General features: G+C 37.5%; 1 protein-coding gene across 3 annotated transcripts in view; it reads left to right on the top strand.

Moving 5' to 3' along the window:
- The window catches only part of LOC117206430 (centrosomin), a 38477-nt gene that overhangs the window by 14386 nt on the left and 5470 nt on the right, over positions 1 to 18621 (top strand). For 2 of the 3 annotated variants that reach the window (XM_033445768.1, XM_033445767.1), the window contains exons 3-8: positions 9009 to 9226; positions 9563 to 9734; positions 10672 to 10811; positions 12172 to 12582; positions 13988 to 14218; positions 14327 to 14680. In XM_033445768.1, coding sequence (XP_033301659.1) covers positions 9009 to 9226; positions 9563 to 9734; positions 10672 to 10811; positions 12172 to 12582; positions 13988 to 14218; positions 14327 to 14680 — 1526 coding nt within the window. Of the gene's footprint in view, positions 1 to 3857; positions 4098 to 9008; positions 9227 to 9562; positions 9735 to 10671; positions 10812 to 12171; positions 12583 to 13987; positions 14219 to 14326; positions 14681 to 18621 lie in introns of those variants that run through there. The other variant, XM_033445769.1, reaches the window with a different exon arrangement.

Below are 18621 nucleotides of genomic sequence, written 5' to 3'. Positions count from 1 at the left end.
TTTTCGATCGGTATGCGTGAAATGGATTATAACGTAGATATTTGTTCCGATTAAGCTCTGTGTTGTCGCTATAGAATTGTAAATTAGATATACCAGACTTTACACTGTCAAAGAATTTACGGTACTAAAATATTAAGTTTTCTTTAATGAAGCGGATAAGTCAAGTTGTAGATAAATTCAATAAGGAAATAACTAGCTGCTCGGCCACGGCTTCGGTATTTCTTTTTACGATAATTTATGTTTGTTACCATTTAGAAGTTGAATTTCCGGAAACGCTCAAACGCGTGTTTATTTATTTCTAATGAGAAGTTTGTTTGCCAAATTCTAAATACCCAGCTTTAGTGGATATACACAGAGGTACGTTCATCGTTTGGAAGAACACCTTACCCCTTCGTGGTCCCTGTGAGGGTTGAATTTCGAAAAACGCTGAAACACGTGTTTGTTTGTTTCTAACGAAAAGTTCATATCTCTCGGTAACTCTTGGGATACGAGCCACGTGGTTGTCCTTTAAGAAAAATTCAGCCCTTTACCTCTTACCTCTTTAGAATACAATTAATTTTTCAAAATTCCCAGTTCTTGTCCCACGGACCACGTCATGACAGAAGTGGGCTGTTCAAATTTCACGTTTTTAGGCACAGCGGTTTGGGCTGAACGTTGACGAGTGAATCAGTCACTTTTGTATTTTATGCATACGTATGTATACAGGGTGGTTGGTAACTGGTGGTACAAGCGGAAAAGGGGTGATTCTACGCGAAAAAAGAAGTCGAGAATATAGAATAACAATTTTTCGTTCGAGTCCTTGTTTTCGAGAAAATCGACTTTGAATTTTCGCTCGGTACGCGTGCTCTTTATCGCGTCTCGTTATAACGGATCTCACTGTAGATCGTTGTCTCGATGGAGAAATTAAAAAAAAAAATTTTATTCTATATTTTTGATTTCTTTTTTCGCGTAGAATCATCCCCTTTCCGCTTGTACCACCAGTTACCAACTACCCTGTAGATAATCAACTTTTCTGATTGTAGAGAAAGGAAACATCGTTGAAAACAAGAAACGAATACCATTTCGTATTAGAAACTAGGGAAAATGAAAGATATCTTCGTCGATTTGAAAAGTATCTCGACGATCGCGTAAAGTCGAATAAATCGATATCGAACAAATTCTCCATATGTCTTTTTAGCGATCCATAGAAATTTTCCAATAGAAAAATTCGATTCTCGATAGAAAATTCGTGATAATTTAGCACGATAGATCCAAGGTTGTTCAATTTGCCAATAATATAAGATCATAATTCATTTAAGTAGCGTTAAGCGGCACACACAGTTCGGTGATTAATTAAATGACTAACGCGGGATACTTACGTTTCAGTTTAATTAGTCGTTTCGGAACCGCTACCACCTCCGTGTCATTTTCATTTATACTTTGACACGATTGGGATCGAGCCAGACGCCTACGTGTCTGCGAAAACCTAGTGTCTTTATGAACTAAATGATAACTCGAGCGCTGATGCTATTTTTACGTATTAAGATTAACACACACGACAGGGACGTTAAACTTTGATCGTCGATGTGCCCATTCGCGAATAAACTTTCCTCGTCGGATCGGAAATCTGGCAAATAGTACAGCAGAGACGAGAGAAATTTCGAAAATGAAAATCAACATAAACTCGCCGATAGAAAAACGTCTCGTAAGACGTTTCTGTTGTTCTATCGACGAAGCTTTAATAACCGGGCCGACCCTCGTGAATCCAATCCAATTCTATTTTCCGCTCGATTCAGGCGGCCAAGTCGATTAACAGAATTCGATATCGGTCGCAGAAGTCTCCGGTTGACACGAACACAGAAACCGCGACGACACGCGCGTTACCAAAGGTAACATAATATGTAAGTACACGGTGTCGCAATGCCGGTGGCGAGTTCGAGCGACCCGAAATAACCGCGAAGCCCGTTTCGACCTCTTCTGCTCCTAATTTCGTGATCCACGATTAATAGGCCGACGTTAACCGGCAAAATTACAATTGCGCGAGCTTACGCTCAAGACGATTTCTCGTAACTTTAATTACAGTCAGGTCGAGCAGACACACACCGAAGAGCTGGAGAGTGGCCTGCCAAAATAAAGATAGTTGAAACGTTGCTTCTGGCCTAAATGTGTCATCTATAAATACGCGAGCTCTACGTCCGGCCGACAGAGCCGAGGTTCACAGTCGATATCGTACTTGTACCGATACCTAAATCGCTGAGATTCGCCGATCGATTTCTGGAAACCTGGAATCACGACGCGGCATATGACGCGAATGCTACCGATGGTTTGCCCGGAGAGAGGTTTTAACGGACGTGCAACTTTGCTCGGGCGTTGCTGAATTTCTGTCGCGAATCGATCTCTCCGGGGGCAAATGGAACGATTGGAAAAATTTGTGATCTCGAAACGGGATAGCCTTCGAAGAAGTAGGTTTAATAGACGCAGGTTGGTGTCGTTAGCTTCTCCTTTGATCGATCGATGGTAAAGTGGGGCATGGCAGAGTCGAAGATTATTTTTTTAGTTGGTAATCTAACGATCAACCTTCTTTTTTTATTTGATGTTTTCTTTGGAAAAGAATCGACAGATACGTTTACGTTTGTACGGAGAATTGAGTTTAAATGCGAGTTAACGAAAGAGAATTCAGAAATAAAGATCGATTTGGCAACTCGCTATTCATAACACGGACGACGATTCCTCAATGGATAATTTCTAATTTTCTTTCTTTTTTCTTCGATTAAAAATTATTTTCCTCTTGCTTGGTATGCTCGTTTCACGCGAAGTGTAAACGATAGGCTCTGTTGAATTTCAAAATCGAGGGTAAAAGGAAAGCAAGTTTATCGAATACGTGATTATCGATTATTCGAAAGATTTCAACCTTGTTCAGCTAAAAGATAAAATGCAATGGAGTGGCTGAAATTGGCCTTCGTTGTTTCCAGAGATATTTACGTACGATTTAAAAAAGGTATTTTCATCGAAACGAAACTCGATCGGTCTATTTTATTTTACGAATCGATATATAAAATATCGTCCACTATCTACATATTAAGAAGCAAAATTAAATAATGCTATTATTAAACGATTAAAATAGCGCACACTGTCTTGTTCCTTTTCTAAGTTACGCTTCTTCCTAAAAACATATGTGTACATAGTAATTTCTACTCACGAGGGTAGGAGCACGTGAGCAGAGAGCACGTGACGTTCAACGCTGCACAGGAACTGCGTCGAGGGCATTTGAACTTGAGTGGAAACAGGACTCGTACTTCTAACTATAGGAGGAAATGCACGTTAGGGTTAAGATATGACGACTTCCTGTGATCGATCTAACGTATGAGCGTGAAATAGGATCTGTTTCCTCTTTGCAATTCCGTTTATACGTGTTACGTATTCCTTTTCGGTACGTAGAAGCAACGATCGTTTTTCGAAAATATATACACAGAGATGTCGAGAAGTTTGTCGCAGTTAACAGAAAAATTTAACGATCTCGGCATCGTTTACCCGTTGGATATACCGCAAATCCGCGCAAACACGCAGAATCCAGACGATATATCTTTGCCCCAAAAATGTTTGTCTTTAACGTTCCAAAATATACAGATTACGAAAGTCATTTTCGCTATTATCGAATTAATCGAAGCTCCTCCATCGTGCTCGATGGTAGCTTCGTAGCGTAAATTAACAACGAATTTTTTCACAGCTGTCGATTCGTTGTCCCGTGCAGCTGCGGCTCGGAGAATCCTTGAAACGGTTGCCTATACGTATCGTAAGCTATACGCGATCCGATATATGCTCGGGATATAATTTTAACTGTAGGTTATTGCGATGTAAACTTTGGCGCTGCTTTGCCATTTTATCTCAGTTAGCGTTTCTACGTCGATCGCGAAAAGACCTACGAAATATCATCGGAGAACACTCAATGGTCTTTGTTCGTTTTATTTTCGCGTTTAGTTCGGCTCTGCAATAGCCGGTAAGATGTGATGTTTTACGGAAGATTTTACGTGGCATGGGATGTGGTAGGTCGCGCGTTCACGCTCCGACCACCTTCGACAACATCCAGGACAGGCCAATCCAAGTTCACGTTATGTTCGGTAAAAATCACTTTGCATGTTGCTTGCGTCTGTTTAGTATCGTTTTTACGTAATCGTTAGATCGCGAATATTCGTAACAGTATTCGTATTCTTACGAACTTTGCGAGGAGATTCCTTTCGACTACTAAATACACGCGTGTTATAGCAGCAGAATTCTTTGTTTTGTTCGGTCCAGTTCGCTTAGTCCAGTTCGAAATTTCTCATAAACGTGATTGTATGCGTTTATAAACTTGTAATTCTTATAATTTTCCGCTAATCACGATTCGCATTACATGGTTTGAGACTGTGGGTGAACCGCTCCTGTTGATAAATTGCTATACCGCCGTATATGGCGCGTATGACGATTCCAACGCGAAATACTATTCTCTGAGCTAAATTTTTTTTCCTTCTAAATTATGGATTTTTAGCGTGTTGACGCCTCATCTGCCGCTATGTATATCGTCAGGGTGAAATTGCAATAACCGTGTGCGCGTGTGATTTTCTTGTATATAGACGAAATTAAATTACGTGGTTTATAAATCAAAGCGTTTCAAAACGCGATCCTGTTTTCTCAATTGTTGTTTTCACGTGTGATTGAACTTAACGACTTGCGAATGTTACTTCGTAGTTAAATTTATTACGTATCGTGTTCTAAGAAAGTGACGATAGGTCGAATTGATTGCGCGAATCATTTAGAGGTCGATTGGTCCGATATGTTCGACATTTTCTCAAATAGGTTAAACTTTTCGGCGAAAAATGGAAAAATCGTTTTGTCACGATGTATGGATAATAATTTGTTAAAACGACGCGTGATTTTTTCGTAATAGACGCGACATTTTTCAACGAGCAAACGTACCAAAGGAAAGGAAAACTTTATATCGAATTACGTAACACAGCGAGTTGCTCCGTCGATAACGTGACTGCTATTTTTAAAATTATCTATGCTTTTCTTAAAAAGAAGTCTTTTTACGTTTCGATTGCTTCGAACATGTACACGTATATGATATATGTTGAACAGTTGAACATAAACCTTCATTTAACATTTTCAAACAGAAAGTAAACGTTGCTTGCGATTGAAGTTTAGCTAATACTCTATCATACGTATTAGCAAATAAATCGTTGGATGTTCATCGCCAAATGTTCTATTATTATCCTTTGTTTTCCTAGTCGAAAGAAACGTAAACCCATTTACCGATATCGAGTTACTTCTTCGTTTATTATTGCTCGTTGTGATAATCGAACATAATGTTTATGCGATCGTAGAAATTTACCGTTCTAAACGATATTGTTTGCATCTCGCTCGACCTTGAATGATTTCATCCTATCGAGAGAAAAATAAAGTCAACGGGCCTTTCAGAATGCGCTCAATGCTGGACCCCGTTTGCGCTGAATTGTGTCGCACAAAGAAAGGTCGCTAACTACCGAGCTTAATAGACCGTATTAAAGCACAAATGGCAGCGTGAATTTGAGCGCTGGTTGGTCGCTTCGTTACCAGCACCTATCGTCCAGATGCGTTATTTTCATTCGCCTTTCCTTTATGTTTCGATGATTTTCATTTCACGGCTCGGTGCTGCCAATGGCATCGTGTAAGGTCACGTGCCATCGGAATGCCTTCGAATTGTCTCGTTCTCCTTCGATCGACGTCGAATGGAATTCTACCAGACTTGCCGAATATTTTCAACGAGGATTATCGAAATTTCATATCGTATTCGTATACCGACCGTAGCTGTGTGTTCGACTCGAACAGAGCGCTGTTTGTCGCAACGCTGTTTTGTCGGAATCGTTCGCGAGGTCGATACAAATTTTCGCGAGTCGTTGAACCGCGCCACAAGCGCATCGCACCTCGCCACTCTTTGTTGCAATTTTTCCCGACAACTGGCAACGAGAGAGAAGAGAAGAGGGAGGAGACACGGCCAACAACAGGGCTGATGATCGCGATAAGTCGAAAGAAAGGAAAAGGAGCACTCCAGAGGCTTGTAAAAATCCGCGTCGAACGAGCATCGTGGACGACGTTTGCGAAGATCGGCCGAAAGGCTTGAGGTTGGTGACGCGCGAAGAAGATTTAAAAGAGAAGAAGACCGCGGCGCCCGTTTGGCATCGCGAAATTGGCATCGGTCGCGTAGCTCGAACGAATTCGAGAATAGGATCGATTCAACGTTCAATCATTGCAATAAGCGCACCTGGAGAAAAACGAGCGATTTGTAGCGATCCTGTGTGCGATAGCGTGCATTAGTCACGGACGTCGCTCGTGCTGTGCGTCGTTCGTGCGTCGTTCGTGCGTCGATTGTGTCCTTTAAAGGGATCTAATCACAGCGGGCTTATCTTTGCTTTCGTGTTTGAGAAGTCCTGTTTGCATTACTAGGGACTTTGTCCGCAAGTGGAGCTCGTTCCTTTAGTCCGTGTTTTCTATTTTTCTTCTTTTCGTTAACCAAAGGGAATTCAAACGAGTTAACGTATTTGAAGTTGAGCTTCTCTTCTGGGCTTAACTCTTCATTCGCATGGGGGTAGTTTCCGATCGATGATTTCGAGTAATTTTTCACTTTGTTCGTTGCTGTGTTTAAATTTTGCTTCGCTCGAAACGATTACGGCGATACGCGGCGATAAATACCATTGGATGATATTTCGAAAACTCGCAGCAGTGCTCAAAAGAATCTTGGGGGATCTTTCAAGACATACAAAACCTTAGGGAAAACTGCATAGACATAAAAAAAATCAGACACGTCATCGGTCAAAATAGAGTTGTTGGGAAGTTTCAAGCATTCGCTATTATTTGAAATAACGACAAAACACGATTTGAAAACAACGATTTGAAACGACAAAACAATTTGAAATGGTGAATCATCTTCGGCTACGTCTTTACTCAGTATTTACTTTAGAATTTACAGAGTAAATACAACGGCGAAATAACTTCAGCAGCTAAAGTACTTTTGTTTTGTATTAGGATCAAACAATTTCCTATTTTAGTAAACTTCCTTAGGGCAGATAAATAATTCGGATCTTAATATCGATTTGAACTTTAAGTACTGGTTTTACATACGCTTAAACTAAAATTAGAAAATATATCGTACGCCTTGCAACGTTTGCCCTCAGAATTTTGTCAATTACCTTTGAATAATGAGAGTATTATCAGCTCGTCTGTATGCGATGCTCCGAGGAAATACGATATTTATACAAAGACAACGCAAATTTTAAAACACGAATAATCGAAAAGAACGTATCGCCGCTTTAGCCTAAATTCTAAATAAACGTACGTTCGATCCAAGTCTTTGAAAACTATTAAATCACGCGTTTCGCTTCCGTAGAGCAATCTGGAACAACGCGTTCGTGCGTAACTTCATCGATAGGTCGTCTTTTATCTATGATCCTGCAATTCGAATAGCTTCTCGATAGTAAGCGAGGGGGATACGGGTTAGGGTGCCACGAACTATCACAAAGTAAACACAAAACACAAAATTTGGGTACAAATGTTCAGCACGTAAATGTTAAAAATAACGTAACCGGATCGATGCAATCGTCCTTCTCGTTTCTGTGACCGGATTCGTCGACGAATCGTTAATAGGCGACGAAAAAGACACAGATCTTAACTGTCGGACATTGGGAATTGATGAAAATTGTCATCGTTAGAAATGGCTTAAAGACAGCTTCTTTGCTAACGAAATACCCTACGGTATCGGGTTAACGATCGCCCTATTAATTATGGAAAGTAAGAATTTTTTATACCGACGATCGTTTAATTTTTCTGTAAGAAATTTTAAATAAAAGCGATAATTCTAAATAATTTTGATAACGGTCTTAGCGCAATAACGTTTAGTTTGAAAAAGGAAAAATTGACGCAAGTGCAAGTTTACACGCTAATCGAACGTCTTGTATCGTCCATACGATTTTTATTTACATATCGTTTGAAATCCTTGATTCGTTCGTATTTCAGGATTAATTGAATCGCAACGAGAGATAATGCACAATGTCTTCGATAAATTTCATTTGTCGACGATTTTGGTTATTTCATTTAACAATGTTAGATCGAAAATGATCAACGTAAATTATTTTCCCCTCTTATTATTTTCAGAAATAGAATCGCTTCTATATCTTTTTTCCTCGTATTACTTTGAATTTTATGTTCTGTGCGTGACTTATCAGATCAATTGAATCGTAAACGACGATCATCTTTGATATTATGCTCGTACAGAATATCGTAGACGATCTACATAGCTTTAATTAAGCAAATCAACCAGCCAGAAATTGAATCGAACCGATTTGTAATATGGTTGAACGACGAGTCTTTGTCTCTTCCTATGTCCAATGCTTCTAGCAATTTATATCGTAATTATGACTCATGAATAATTTATTCCAAAATTATTATATCAAAATAGTCCTAACAATTTATTCCTTGTTATTTTATGATTTTATTGCGATATTATACAGGGTGGTTGGTAACTGGTGGTACAAGCGGAAAGGGGGTGATTCTACGCGAAAAAAGAAGTCGAAAATATAGAATAACAATTTTTCGTTCGAGGCTTTGTTTTCGAGAAAATCGACTTTGAATTCTCGCTCGGTACGCGTGCACTTTGTCGCGTCTCGTTATAACGGATCTCACTGTAGATCGTTTTCTCGATGGAAAAATTAAAAAAAAATTTTTTATTCCATATTTTCGACTTCTTTTTTCGCGTAGAATCATCCCCTTTCCGCTTGTAGCACCAGTTACCAACCACCCTGTATATTGATGTCGGTTCAAACGCAGACCTTACAATAATTCGTTGATGAATTTACGATTAATAATAGCATAATGTTTTAATAAATATGTCATGATATAATACGTGTATTACGAAGCTAAGTAAAGTTGGTAGTTTTTTTTTATAATATTTCAGAGGTGTGCGAAAAACGCTTTTCGCGGGTAAAAAAAATTAAAAGGGTGTATTCGATTTTCTGTTTTAGGCACAAATGCGAGATCGCCTGGGAAGACGTCACCAACGGGGGTAATTGGAAGCAGAGATGGAGCAGGAGTTGGTAGGACGATGAAAGAGTACGAAGATCAATTAGAAGCTCTGAAAAAGGAAAACTTCAACCTTAAATTACGGATTTATTTTCTGGAGGAGCGGATGGGAATTACATCGGCGGATGAAAATGCGATAAAAAAGAATATCGAATTAAAGGTTTCTACATTTTACCTTCTGTCAAATCGTTGCAATATTTTGTAGCTGTACAATTTCTCTCTTTTCTTTCTCTTCTTTAATTAACATTTTAATCGTTCGATCCGAAAAGCGCGTATATATTCCGCGAATTCAAATTCTCTTTACTTTCTTTTTGGGTTTGTAATATAAATATCGATATTTTAACTTGAAACTATAATTCGCTTTATTATTGTTGAAAATTCGAATATAGAGAGAGGACTCTACGGATAAAATCAGAAATATGTATTTCTATTTTTTAACAACTTTCGTAGATATATTTTATTTACGAGATATTTTATTGTTTTATTCTACCGTTAGGTTGAAATTGAATCATTGAGGAAAGAGTTGGTGGAGAAGCAGGAACTTCTCAGCCAGGCGGCCAAGGCGTTCGAATTAATCGAAGAACAAAAAGAAGCTTCTTCGCGGAATCAAGCTCAGTACCAGCAGTCGCTTGAAAATGAACGAGAAAAGATCAGAAGACTCGAGAAGGGTACGTAATAAAATTTATCACTTCGTTATCGTAATTAAACAAAATTCTGCATATTTTCTTTGTCAGTGAAGAATCGGTAAAAAGAATTTATACCTGGATTCCAATGGTTTTATGATTGATCCTCCTACCAAATTTATGTATGTAATTCTTCTAGCAACATTTATGTCAGTTATGCATACGTATATATTATTTATGTATTTATGTATTTTGGCGATTTTGCAGTTTCCTTGGATTAAATTAAAAAAGGTTTAAATCTTATCATAAATTAGTTTATTACGTAAAGAGAACACTATATTTTTTAATTATAAAGCTAATTTTTTTTTTTTTTACTAACAACTTCATAAATTGTGCTTATTATTTTCAATTATCAAACACAAATGGCCTACTAACAGCTACTAAGTCTACTTGCTACTATGCGCGTTCATCGATATCGAATCTTTTTGCCATGAAAATAGTATGCAATTGCTAGATTGTGGATGTTGTGGACGTTTATGCATTTACAAATAACTTAAATATGCAAATAATTTACGGCTCATCCGCAAACACATACGAAATATCCAACATAAAGTACCTTGTCGCAGTATTTAAAGCGCGAAATAAATCTTTATTGCTTGTTGGGATTCGTTTTGTTTTTAATACTATTCGTAAAAATATAAATTTGCATTAATATCGGCATTCTAATAACCATGATTTATTAATGCTGCGGTGTAATTTCATAATATTCAAGATCGTATATAATTCGACGCGTTTCTTCCTACGATATAGCTTGTAAAAAGCTCTTTGTAGGAGAAAGTATCGGAATGTTTCGATAGGTTGTGCTTCATTCGCATAGTTACTCGTTGCTTCGGTAAACCCCCTTCTTTATGCCCTTTGCTTTCCACGAAATTCGCTTATACTTGATACGATGAAAATTTTATGTCGTTGTCTGTTGCCATAGAATTAGCGGAATACGAAGAAAAAAAAGTAGATGCATCTATCTTCTATAAGGAAGCTTTCGGTATCACGCCAGAGAAGGCGTTGGAGAACGAGGAGAAATTATGTCAAATGGAAGAACTCGTTGCATCTCTAGAAGCCGAGGTAAGATAATACAAAAGATAACACGTAAAAGAAATGATTTTTATAGAAAAACTAAAATTCATTTTACCTAATCCTCTATAACTAGAATAACTTTATTATGAGAAAAATTCTCACAATCGATTACGATCTTTTTATTCTCATTTGAAACTTAGGGAATAGTAATTACTGTAAATAGATTGATTAACGTTGGCGGAAATGGTATGCTGATGAAATACAGTATGATTATGTAATTTCTAAGTATTATACAGAGGGTTAATCCTTAATTCTCAGAGTCAATAAAGTATGAGATAGATTATCTAAATTAAATTAAATTAAATTAAATTGTGTAAAAGAATTAAGCCCTGATACTTATTTTTTATTTATTCTGTCCCTTTAAATTCTCTTTTAATCTTTTTCGAGCATCGCTGAAGATATAAGTTTCTTTCGAGTATATCCTTCTAGGGAAATTGAATTATTTCCGACTGGATTTTACAAAGTTGATCCCCAAAGAACGTCGTTATTCATGGCAATTGATAAGCAAATACTCGTCTGCCCTACTTCTTTTCCTTTTTCTACGTATCTACACCATTTCAACGCTATCTTTGTTCACTTCCTTCAGCCACGAAAAGAATGCGAGCTCGATAAGCGAGTTATCGTCGCTCTGCAAAAAGAGGAAAAAATTAATCAGTACGATTTTGTCCGTGGATGTGTATGCGTCGTTAACATTGTTCACTGATCAAATCCTTGCAATAGCTTTTTATACGTACGTTTGCTTATTAACAGATAATAATTACGCGACGTATGTGAAAAGTGTGGGCTAATGTTTCTCTTCTTTTCTTTTATTATTCTTCGTATTCGACTGGTCTATCGAAAATACAAATTTCTACGTTACGTTACACATAAATAGCTAAGACATTTGAAACAGTAAAATAGTAAAAATTGTATACGGAGGATATAGTTCTTATAAAAAGGAAATATCTTTCTTGAGAATTCAAGTTCATCGCAATTTTTGAAGTAATCGGCTGTTTCTTAAAAAAAATTGTTCAAAATCTTTCCTTTGGATGCTAATGTTTAATTTAAACGGCTATTTGATTTCCCTATGCTTTGTAGTTTTAAAAAGTAAAAGTGGCTGCTTGAGACTTTTATACATATACATACCATACCTGCCATTTATTCATTTTTATCCATTGTGAGAACGATTTAAATTAAAGATACGATGGCAATCACTAACAAAATGGCGAATCTGAATGCAAAATTACCATTTTACCGTTCTAGGTATATTATACAATATGCATACGACAAAAGTACTTTTTTCCAGTTATACCGTTTCACGTAGTACACGAACGATTTTAACCTAAAATTTATTCGCAAATGAACGTAGGTGAAACAGGTGACGAACAGCTTGGACGAGGAACGCGTCTGGGCGCAAGAACTCGAGGGTGAACGGGATGAGTTTAGAGAACGTTTAGAGGCTGAGACGCGATTGAGAGAAAATTTGGATGCGGAGAGGTTGCAAGATATTGAGTCGCTACGGGAGAAAGTAAAGGAACTGGAGGAACAGCAGCTAAAAAGGGACACTGTCGTTCAGCAGTGTAAAACCGAGCTACTCGAGAAAGAAAGAATCATTAAGGAAAAAAATGCACAGCTGGAAGAGAGGTGTCGGGTATACGAAGAGCTGAATGCCGTTTCAGAAAAAAGGAAGAAGCAAGTGGATCAATTAAGGACGTCTATAAAAGCCAGGGACGAGGCCCTCACAGATCTGAATAACAAACATCGTGCCCTGCTCTCTCAGGTGATTATCAGATTTGAATTTCATTTATATCTATTCCAGCAAGTCTCCTGGTTATCATCTCATTACTGATAACATCCTTAAAGAGTTAGCTTAAAAGAAAAGCTATCGTCTACATAATCATCCTGTTTAACGCGATCATCCGCACGTCGCATGTCTCTAATCAGTGGAAGTTTGCAGAAATCGTCGTGATTCCTACATCAACAAACCTACATCATATCGCTTTGTATATAAGTCTATCGCCCATCGTGTGTATACTGTTCGAAAAATGACTTCTAAGAGAACTAAAACTTGCAACGAGCAAAGAAAAACTTGCCCTCGATCATCGGTTCGGTTTCAGAAATAATCACTCAACGGTTAAACAAATCGCTAGAGTCTATAACGTAATTGTACACTTACTAGGGGAGACGAGATACCGTCTTCCTAAACATACAACAAGCTTTCGATAAAGTTTCACGTGCTCGTCTACTTGACAACATTAAAATGAATCTATCTCGGTACTTTCTATTCTTGAAATCACGTTTAAACAATAGACGGTTGCACGTACGCCACGAACATGACCCCGTCGAAATTATATTCCATCTCGTTACATGGAACGTCTCGAGGTAACGTGCCGAGACTAGCACGCTGTGTAGCACACCGCGGATTTACCTATATATAAAGAGATATCACGGTAGTTACGTTCTAGCGCTTAATCAAGATCGCAAAGAAAGCTGAAAAATGCTTCGGAAAGGCATCAGAGACGTAGAAATATCGCTGGATACCTGACGAATAAAAGTCAGTGAAAGAAAATCTGTGTATACCACATCTCTGTAAAGATAAAGCGAAGTAGCTTGGAATGCATTTAGAGACAAGACTAACACGGGCAAAGCGTATGAAAACCAAGAGGAGAGAATTGGATCTGAAACTAGGTAAAATGTACTGGCTTATTGGTAGGAAATCTCAACTGTTATTCTACGATAAATTAAGTATCTGTAAAGATATCCTGAAGCCAGTGTTGACTTGTGGAATACAAATTACGAAGGACTTGCCAGTAATTGATATTTTACAATGATTCCGATACAAAGCACTCGGATCAATGCTTGACGCTCCCTGGTACGTCACAAATGCGACCATTCGCAAAGACTTAGAATTACCGACAACCGAAGAAGAAATCCAGCGATACAGCATTAACTATGAAGAGAGAAAACATATCGTGAAATGCGTGATCCTTTAGGATTCTTTAGAATTAAAAACTAAAAAAAAAAGGCACTTGATATTTACTTGATAAATAATATTACTAGATATAAAAGTTAAAACTGGTATTTAAGAAATTAGACGTTAAAGTAATATTGAATTTAAGGAAAATTATTTTTCTGATATAACGCGTTAAGTTTGATTAATTAATTTCAATGAATTTATATTGCAGTTCGAGAACGGTTATGTTAAAAGATCACCCCCGAGCAGTCCGTCGGCTATGAATTCAGTCGAAGATCCTTTGCAAGCAAGAATGGGACAAAAGATGAGCTGCGTGCAAGGGATGACGAAGAGAGGAAACACTTGTCTCGATTGGGAACCAAATCGAGAAAGGTCAACCAGAGTGAAGTCGCCAGTGCAAACTTTGAACGGAGAGATCAGAGACATTAGAGACTTAATCAAGGTTCGCAGAAACTTTCCTTCTCGTCTCTTCTTTTTTCTTGCTAAGAATTATTGAACTACTAACGATTCTATAAACGTCGATCTTAAATGGAATATTTATCTCGCTTAGGAGCTGGAAGAAAAAGAAAAGGAATTGAAAGCTCAAGAAGAATCGAGAAAACAGTTGGTACTGAAACTATGTAACACGCAGAAACAAGCAGAAACGATGAGTTACAAACTGAAGAAGTTAGAAGGTGAACACGAGAAAGCGATTAAGACGATTCAAGGTTTCATGGAGAGGCAGCAACAATTGGAAAACACGAAGCTGAGGAAGGAACAGAAGATCATGGAGTTAGAAATAGAACTGAACAGGCTGCGGGAGTACGAGAATGCGAAGGCTGCGAGGGATGGACACGATCAATTCGTTCTGAGAGATTTCAGCACCGACATGACGGACGATCCAGAACGCGATGCCAGCAATCAGGTCGACATCATGATTTTTCGATTCTGCATGCTTGTCTCTACGTTTTTGAAGCATCATATCAAAAATTTAGGCTTTGGGCTTTTAAGGTTTGGTAGCATTGTCTCGAGGTTATTCTATATTATTGTAGCTGTTTAACGTTACTGTAAAATACAGAAATAATTAATTACGAATGGAATTTGGATCTGGATGATTAGTCGGAAAGGCTAACGGACGAACGGTCATTGTATGAAAGTTCGCTAACGTGGAGACAACGCTTGGAATTGTAACGCATTCCGCTTTTAACGAGGAAAACGGAATTAATCACGGAATGGTTTAGTATTATCAAACGTTTCTCTTTCTTTCAGAGATACTGAATTCACCTAATATCTTCTACTTCTACTTCTCCTTTTCTGCTTTATCGTCATCATCTCTCTCACTGCATGACACTTATCGCTTTGGGCCACTGTTCGTTACATTTCGATATCCTTACCGGTGCACCGAAAATTGCGACCACAAGTAGCTCTGCGCTATTCAACATGTACGCATATGAGATTTAAATATACAAATCCAGCGTTACTCGAGTCGAGTTCTAGTAATTTTTTCAAGAATTTTCTTTTACATTCGTGATACGAGTTTAAAGTTGGAATCCTCCGTTGAGAAGATTCCTTCTCGTTTTCTTACGCTTGTTTTACTTGATTCTTAACTTAATTAATTGAATTTATTTTACATTTCGAGTTCAGTACAAGTTACGTATTTTTTTCTTCACTTTTTTTTAATCTTTTTTTTATTATGAAGTGATCTATTATTGGTTTTTTCTTTGTGCATACGTTTTTTTTTTGCACGGGTTTGTAGTGTTAACGCATGGCATGTATCAGAGGTACACGACCGATAAATCGCGTTTTTAATTTACGTACGCGTATTAGTGTCGAAACACAAGCAAACGGGATATTTGTATTTTACGCTGTTATGTACGTTCGAAGAACGGTCTTTTAAATCACACCGACGAAATTTAATAAATTTTTGTGCAATTTTTTTTATGTCGCTCTGGTCCTGCTAATTAATTATTCCGCGATATTACATTACTTTGTCTCATTACTTGCGCACTAACATACCTTTCCAAGCTAAATTAACTAATCGCATAATACAACTACTTCCTCAGATGTGAAATCGAACAAGAAGTTCCTAAGAAATTTGCATATTTTTAACAAATCAGCAATCTGTTATCAAAGCTGTCAACAAATAAATTAATTACTCACTTTGCGTTTATCAATTGTCTAATTGGCGAACTTTAGTCGAATTTCTATATATATTAACTAACGAGTCGGAACACGTTTACATATATTTCGAAGGATTTCGGTGTTTTCTCGATTCTACTTCGAATCCGATACATGGATGGAATCTAAATATAGTTTAATTAGGCTACGGCCCAAGGTTCCAGTTCCCCAAGGAGTTTCAAAGTCCAAATTTACCGTCAAGTTCATTCCCCTATTATTTTCTTCTTATAGGTACGCATCAAATATTTTCTGCTACGAAATTAGAGTTGCCAAGTGGTTTCAAACGATTCCCGCATATTGTAATTCGCGTTATTCGGATTCCAACTAACAGATCAACTAAATCAATGATAACGAACATCAAAAATAGACGAATGATTTCTCGAGTGGAAGTATGTACCGTAAAGTCAATCACCTTTAAAAGCCACGGACTTAATTCACATCTCTCGAGCTATTTGTCTCGTTAGCCGACTTAATTGTTAAATCAAAGTACTTGACCTCGTTCCTCGAGTATTTCGACGTTGTTCGATTCAGAAATGAGAAAATTACATCTGAAACAAGACTACCGCTGGTGGCAACGACCGTTAACAGTCAGTAGCTTAATTCGAAACTCTCAGACTGATAGCAGCGTCCTACACACGAATTCCACGTTAAACGAGCGCAAGTTAGCGACCATAGCTGGACATGGAGTGAAAACGGCGTGCGAGCGGGCAACGTGATCGTATATCGGATTATCAAAGTAATTTTCGTAGAGCAAGTCCCGGCGAGGCGGTGTCTTCGAGATACCAAACCGAAGACGTGCCTTTCGTCTAATAATAGAGACAGTCCGCTCGCGAAGTCTGCGCGATCCGCTGCCGGCTCGCAGTCTTCGTACGAAAATTCGTCTCGAGTCTCGACCGTTTTCCAATCACCGTGGTTTTCTCCACGACGAACGACGATAATTGAAAACGACTGTAATTGACTAAGAACGCGACACAATCGACATAATCGATCCAGGAGATTTGAGGAGACTCGGAGTCCAGTTATCCTTATTCTCTTTTGCTTTATACACGATCAAAAACGACGAACGTTCGATTAGAATTTGAAAGTAAAACGAATTCGAACAAGTGCGACTTTTTTTTCTTTTGTCTGAACGAAGAGAACGACTCTAGATCGAGGTTGAGTCGAAGAACACGCGAGTTTATCCGTTTTTCTTTTTCTTGGTTTTCCTCGTTTTGTTTTACGAAAGAGAGAATTGAAAAGGAATCTCGTGATTTTCCCACGGAAAATCCATCGAAAAGTTTCGGCGACAATTCGGGAAGAAACGGCGCTCTCGTGTCTTTCCCTTTCCTCTGTCACAGATATTCGCCAGTGCTAGAAATAATTGTAGCATTTGCGTTGAGTATCTTTCAAGGATTAATTCAACGTAATTGAATCGAACGGAAATCGAAAAAGAGAAAAGAAAAGAAAAGAAAGACGATAAAAATGTTCTCCTGTTTGTGCGCCTCGGTGAGAATGGAGGTAGGTGGATGTAACAAGTATCGTCTTTTGGGCAAATCGATTAAGTTTTCGTCTATTTTTCGATCATGTGTTCTATATTTATCGTTAAAACGATCTAAGTTGTGTGATACGTTAACCATGGTAATTGATTTTTTATTCTGTTAAATCAAAAGCGGATCTGTACAAAATTGATGACTTATTGATAATTTACTTTTGCTTTTAACGAATTAAGCGCAATAATTGTTACAGTTAGCTGTAGTTGGCTTCTTTTAACAGTGAAATTTGAGTAACTTATTACAGAAACTCGAGAAAGTTTTGTGCAATAATTATATGACTTTATAAAACGATCGAGAAATTAATTAAATTTTTATATCACACTTTTGTTACATATAAAATATTTATCTAGCCGATTACTATGAAATTATAAGTATCGTATATTTTACATAGAAAAGAGATTTCTTTTTTAGAAATGAATTGACAGCGATTCAATTATGTATTACATTTCAATTAATTACGATATGATTAAATCTTATGCGATATAACAAATCCGTATACGCGAAAACATAAATCTTCGAGAAGATAACTAAATCGTAGAAATTTTGCGTGAAAATCATTTCTTATCTTTAAACAGGATAGAGAATAAGATACTTATCTTCTTCACGGAAAGGTTAACAAACATATAAGTTAGGAAACTGCAAATCTTTTTTTTTTATAAAATCTTTAATCTCAAAGCTTCAACTCTTATCCATACTTTCCTCTATAAAACACGAATTCGAAAACATCGAATTAATTATCTGTCAATCAGTTAACATTTTTACTTCATTCCTTTCGATTCTTTGTTTCATTCTTAAAACGCCTACGATTGCCGACACTACGCTAGAATTTTCCAATCTACATCGTAAGATCTCTTTTCATAAAACTACTACTTTTGAAAAAAAAAAAAAAAAAAACGCAGTGCCGTGCCCAAAACTGGAACTAACGCCGCAAATTGTTAGCTCGTCCAAATCGATAAGAAAAGTCGGTAAAATTAAGGCTAACTGTAAAGTTACAAATTAGATGTATCTTTTTGCTTTTAGGAGCCAGATATCGTTACCCTTGTCTCGCCGCGCAGTTGGTCAAGGAAACCGAAAAACTAAATACCCGTATTACCAAACAAAAACTTAAAAAACAAAACTTAACAAACAAAGAAACAAAAAAAAAAAAAAAAAGGAA

This window comes from Bombus bifarius, unplaced genomic scaffold (genome assembly GCF_011952205.1).
Source record: "Bombus bifarius isolate JDL3187 unplaced genomic scaffold, Bbif_JDL3187 scf7180000008006, whole genome shotgun sequence".
In the NCBI taxonomy this organism is placed as follows: domain Eukaryota; kingdom Metazoa; phylum Arthropoda; class Insecta; order Hymenoptera; family Apidae; genus Bombus; species Bombus bifarius.
Note: the sequence above shows the minus strand (reverse complement) of the source record. Positions and strands in the feature narration are given on the sequence as shown.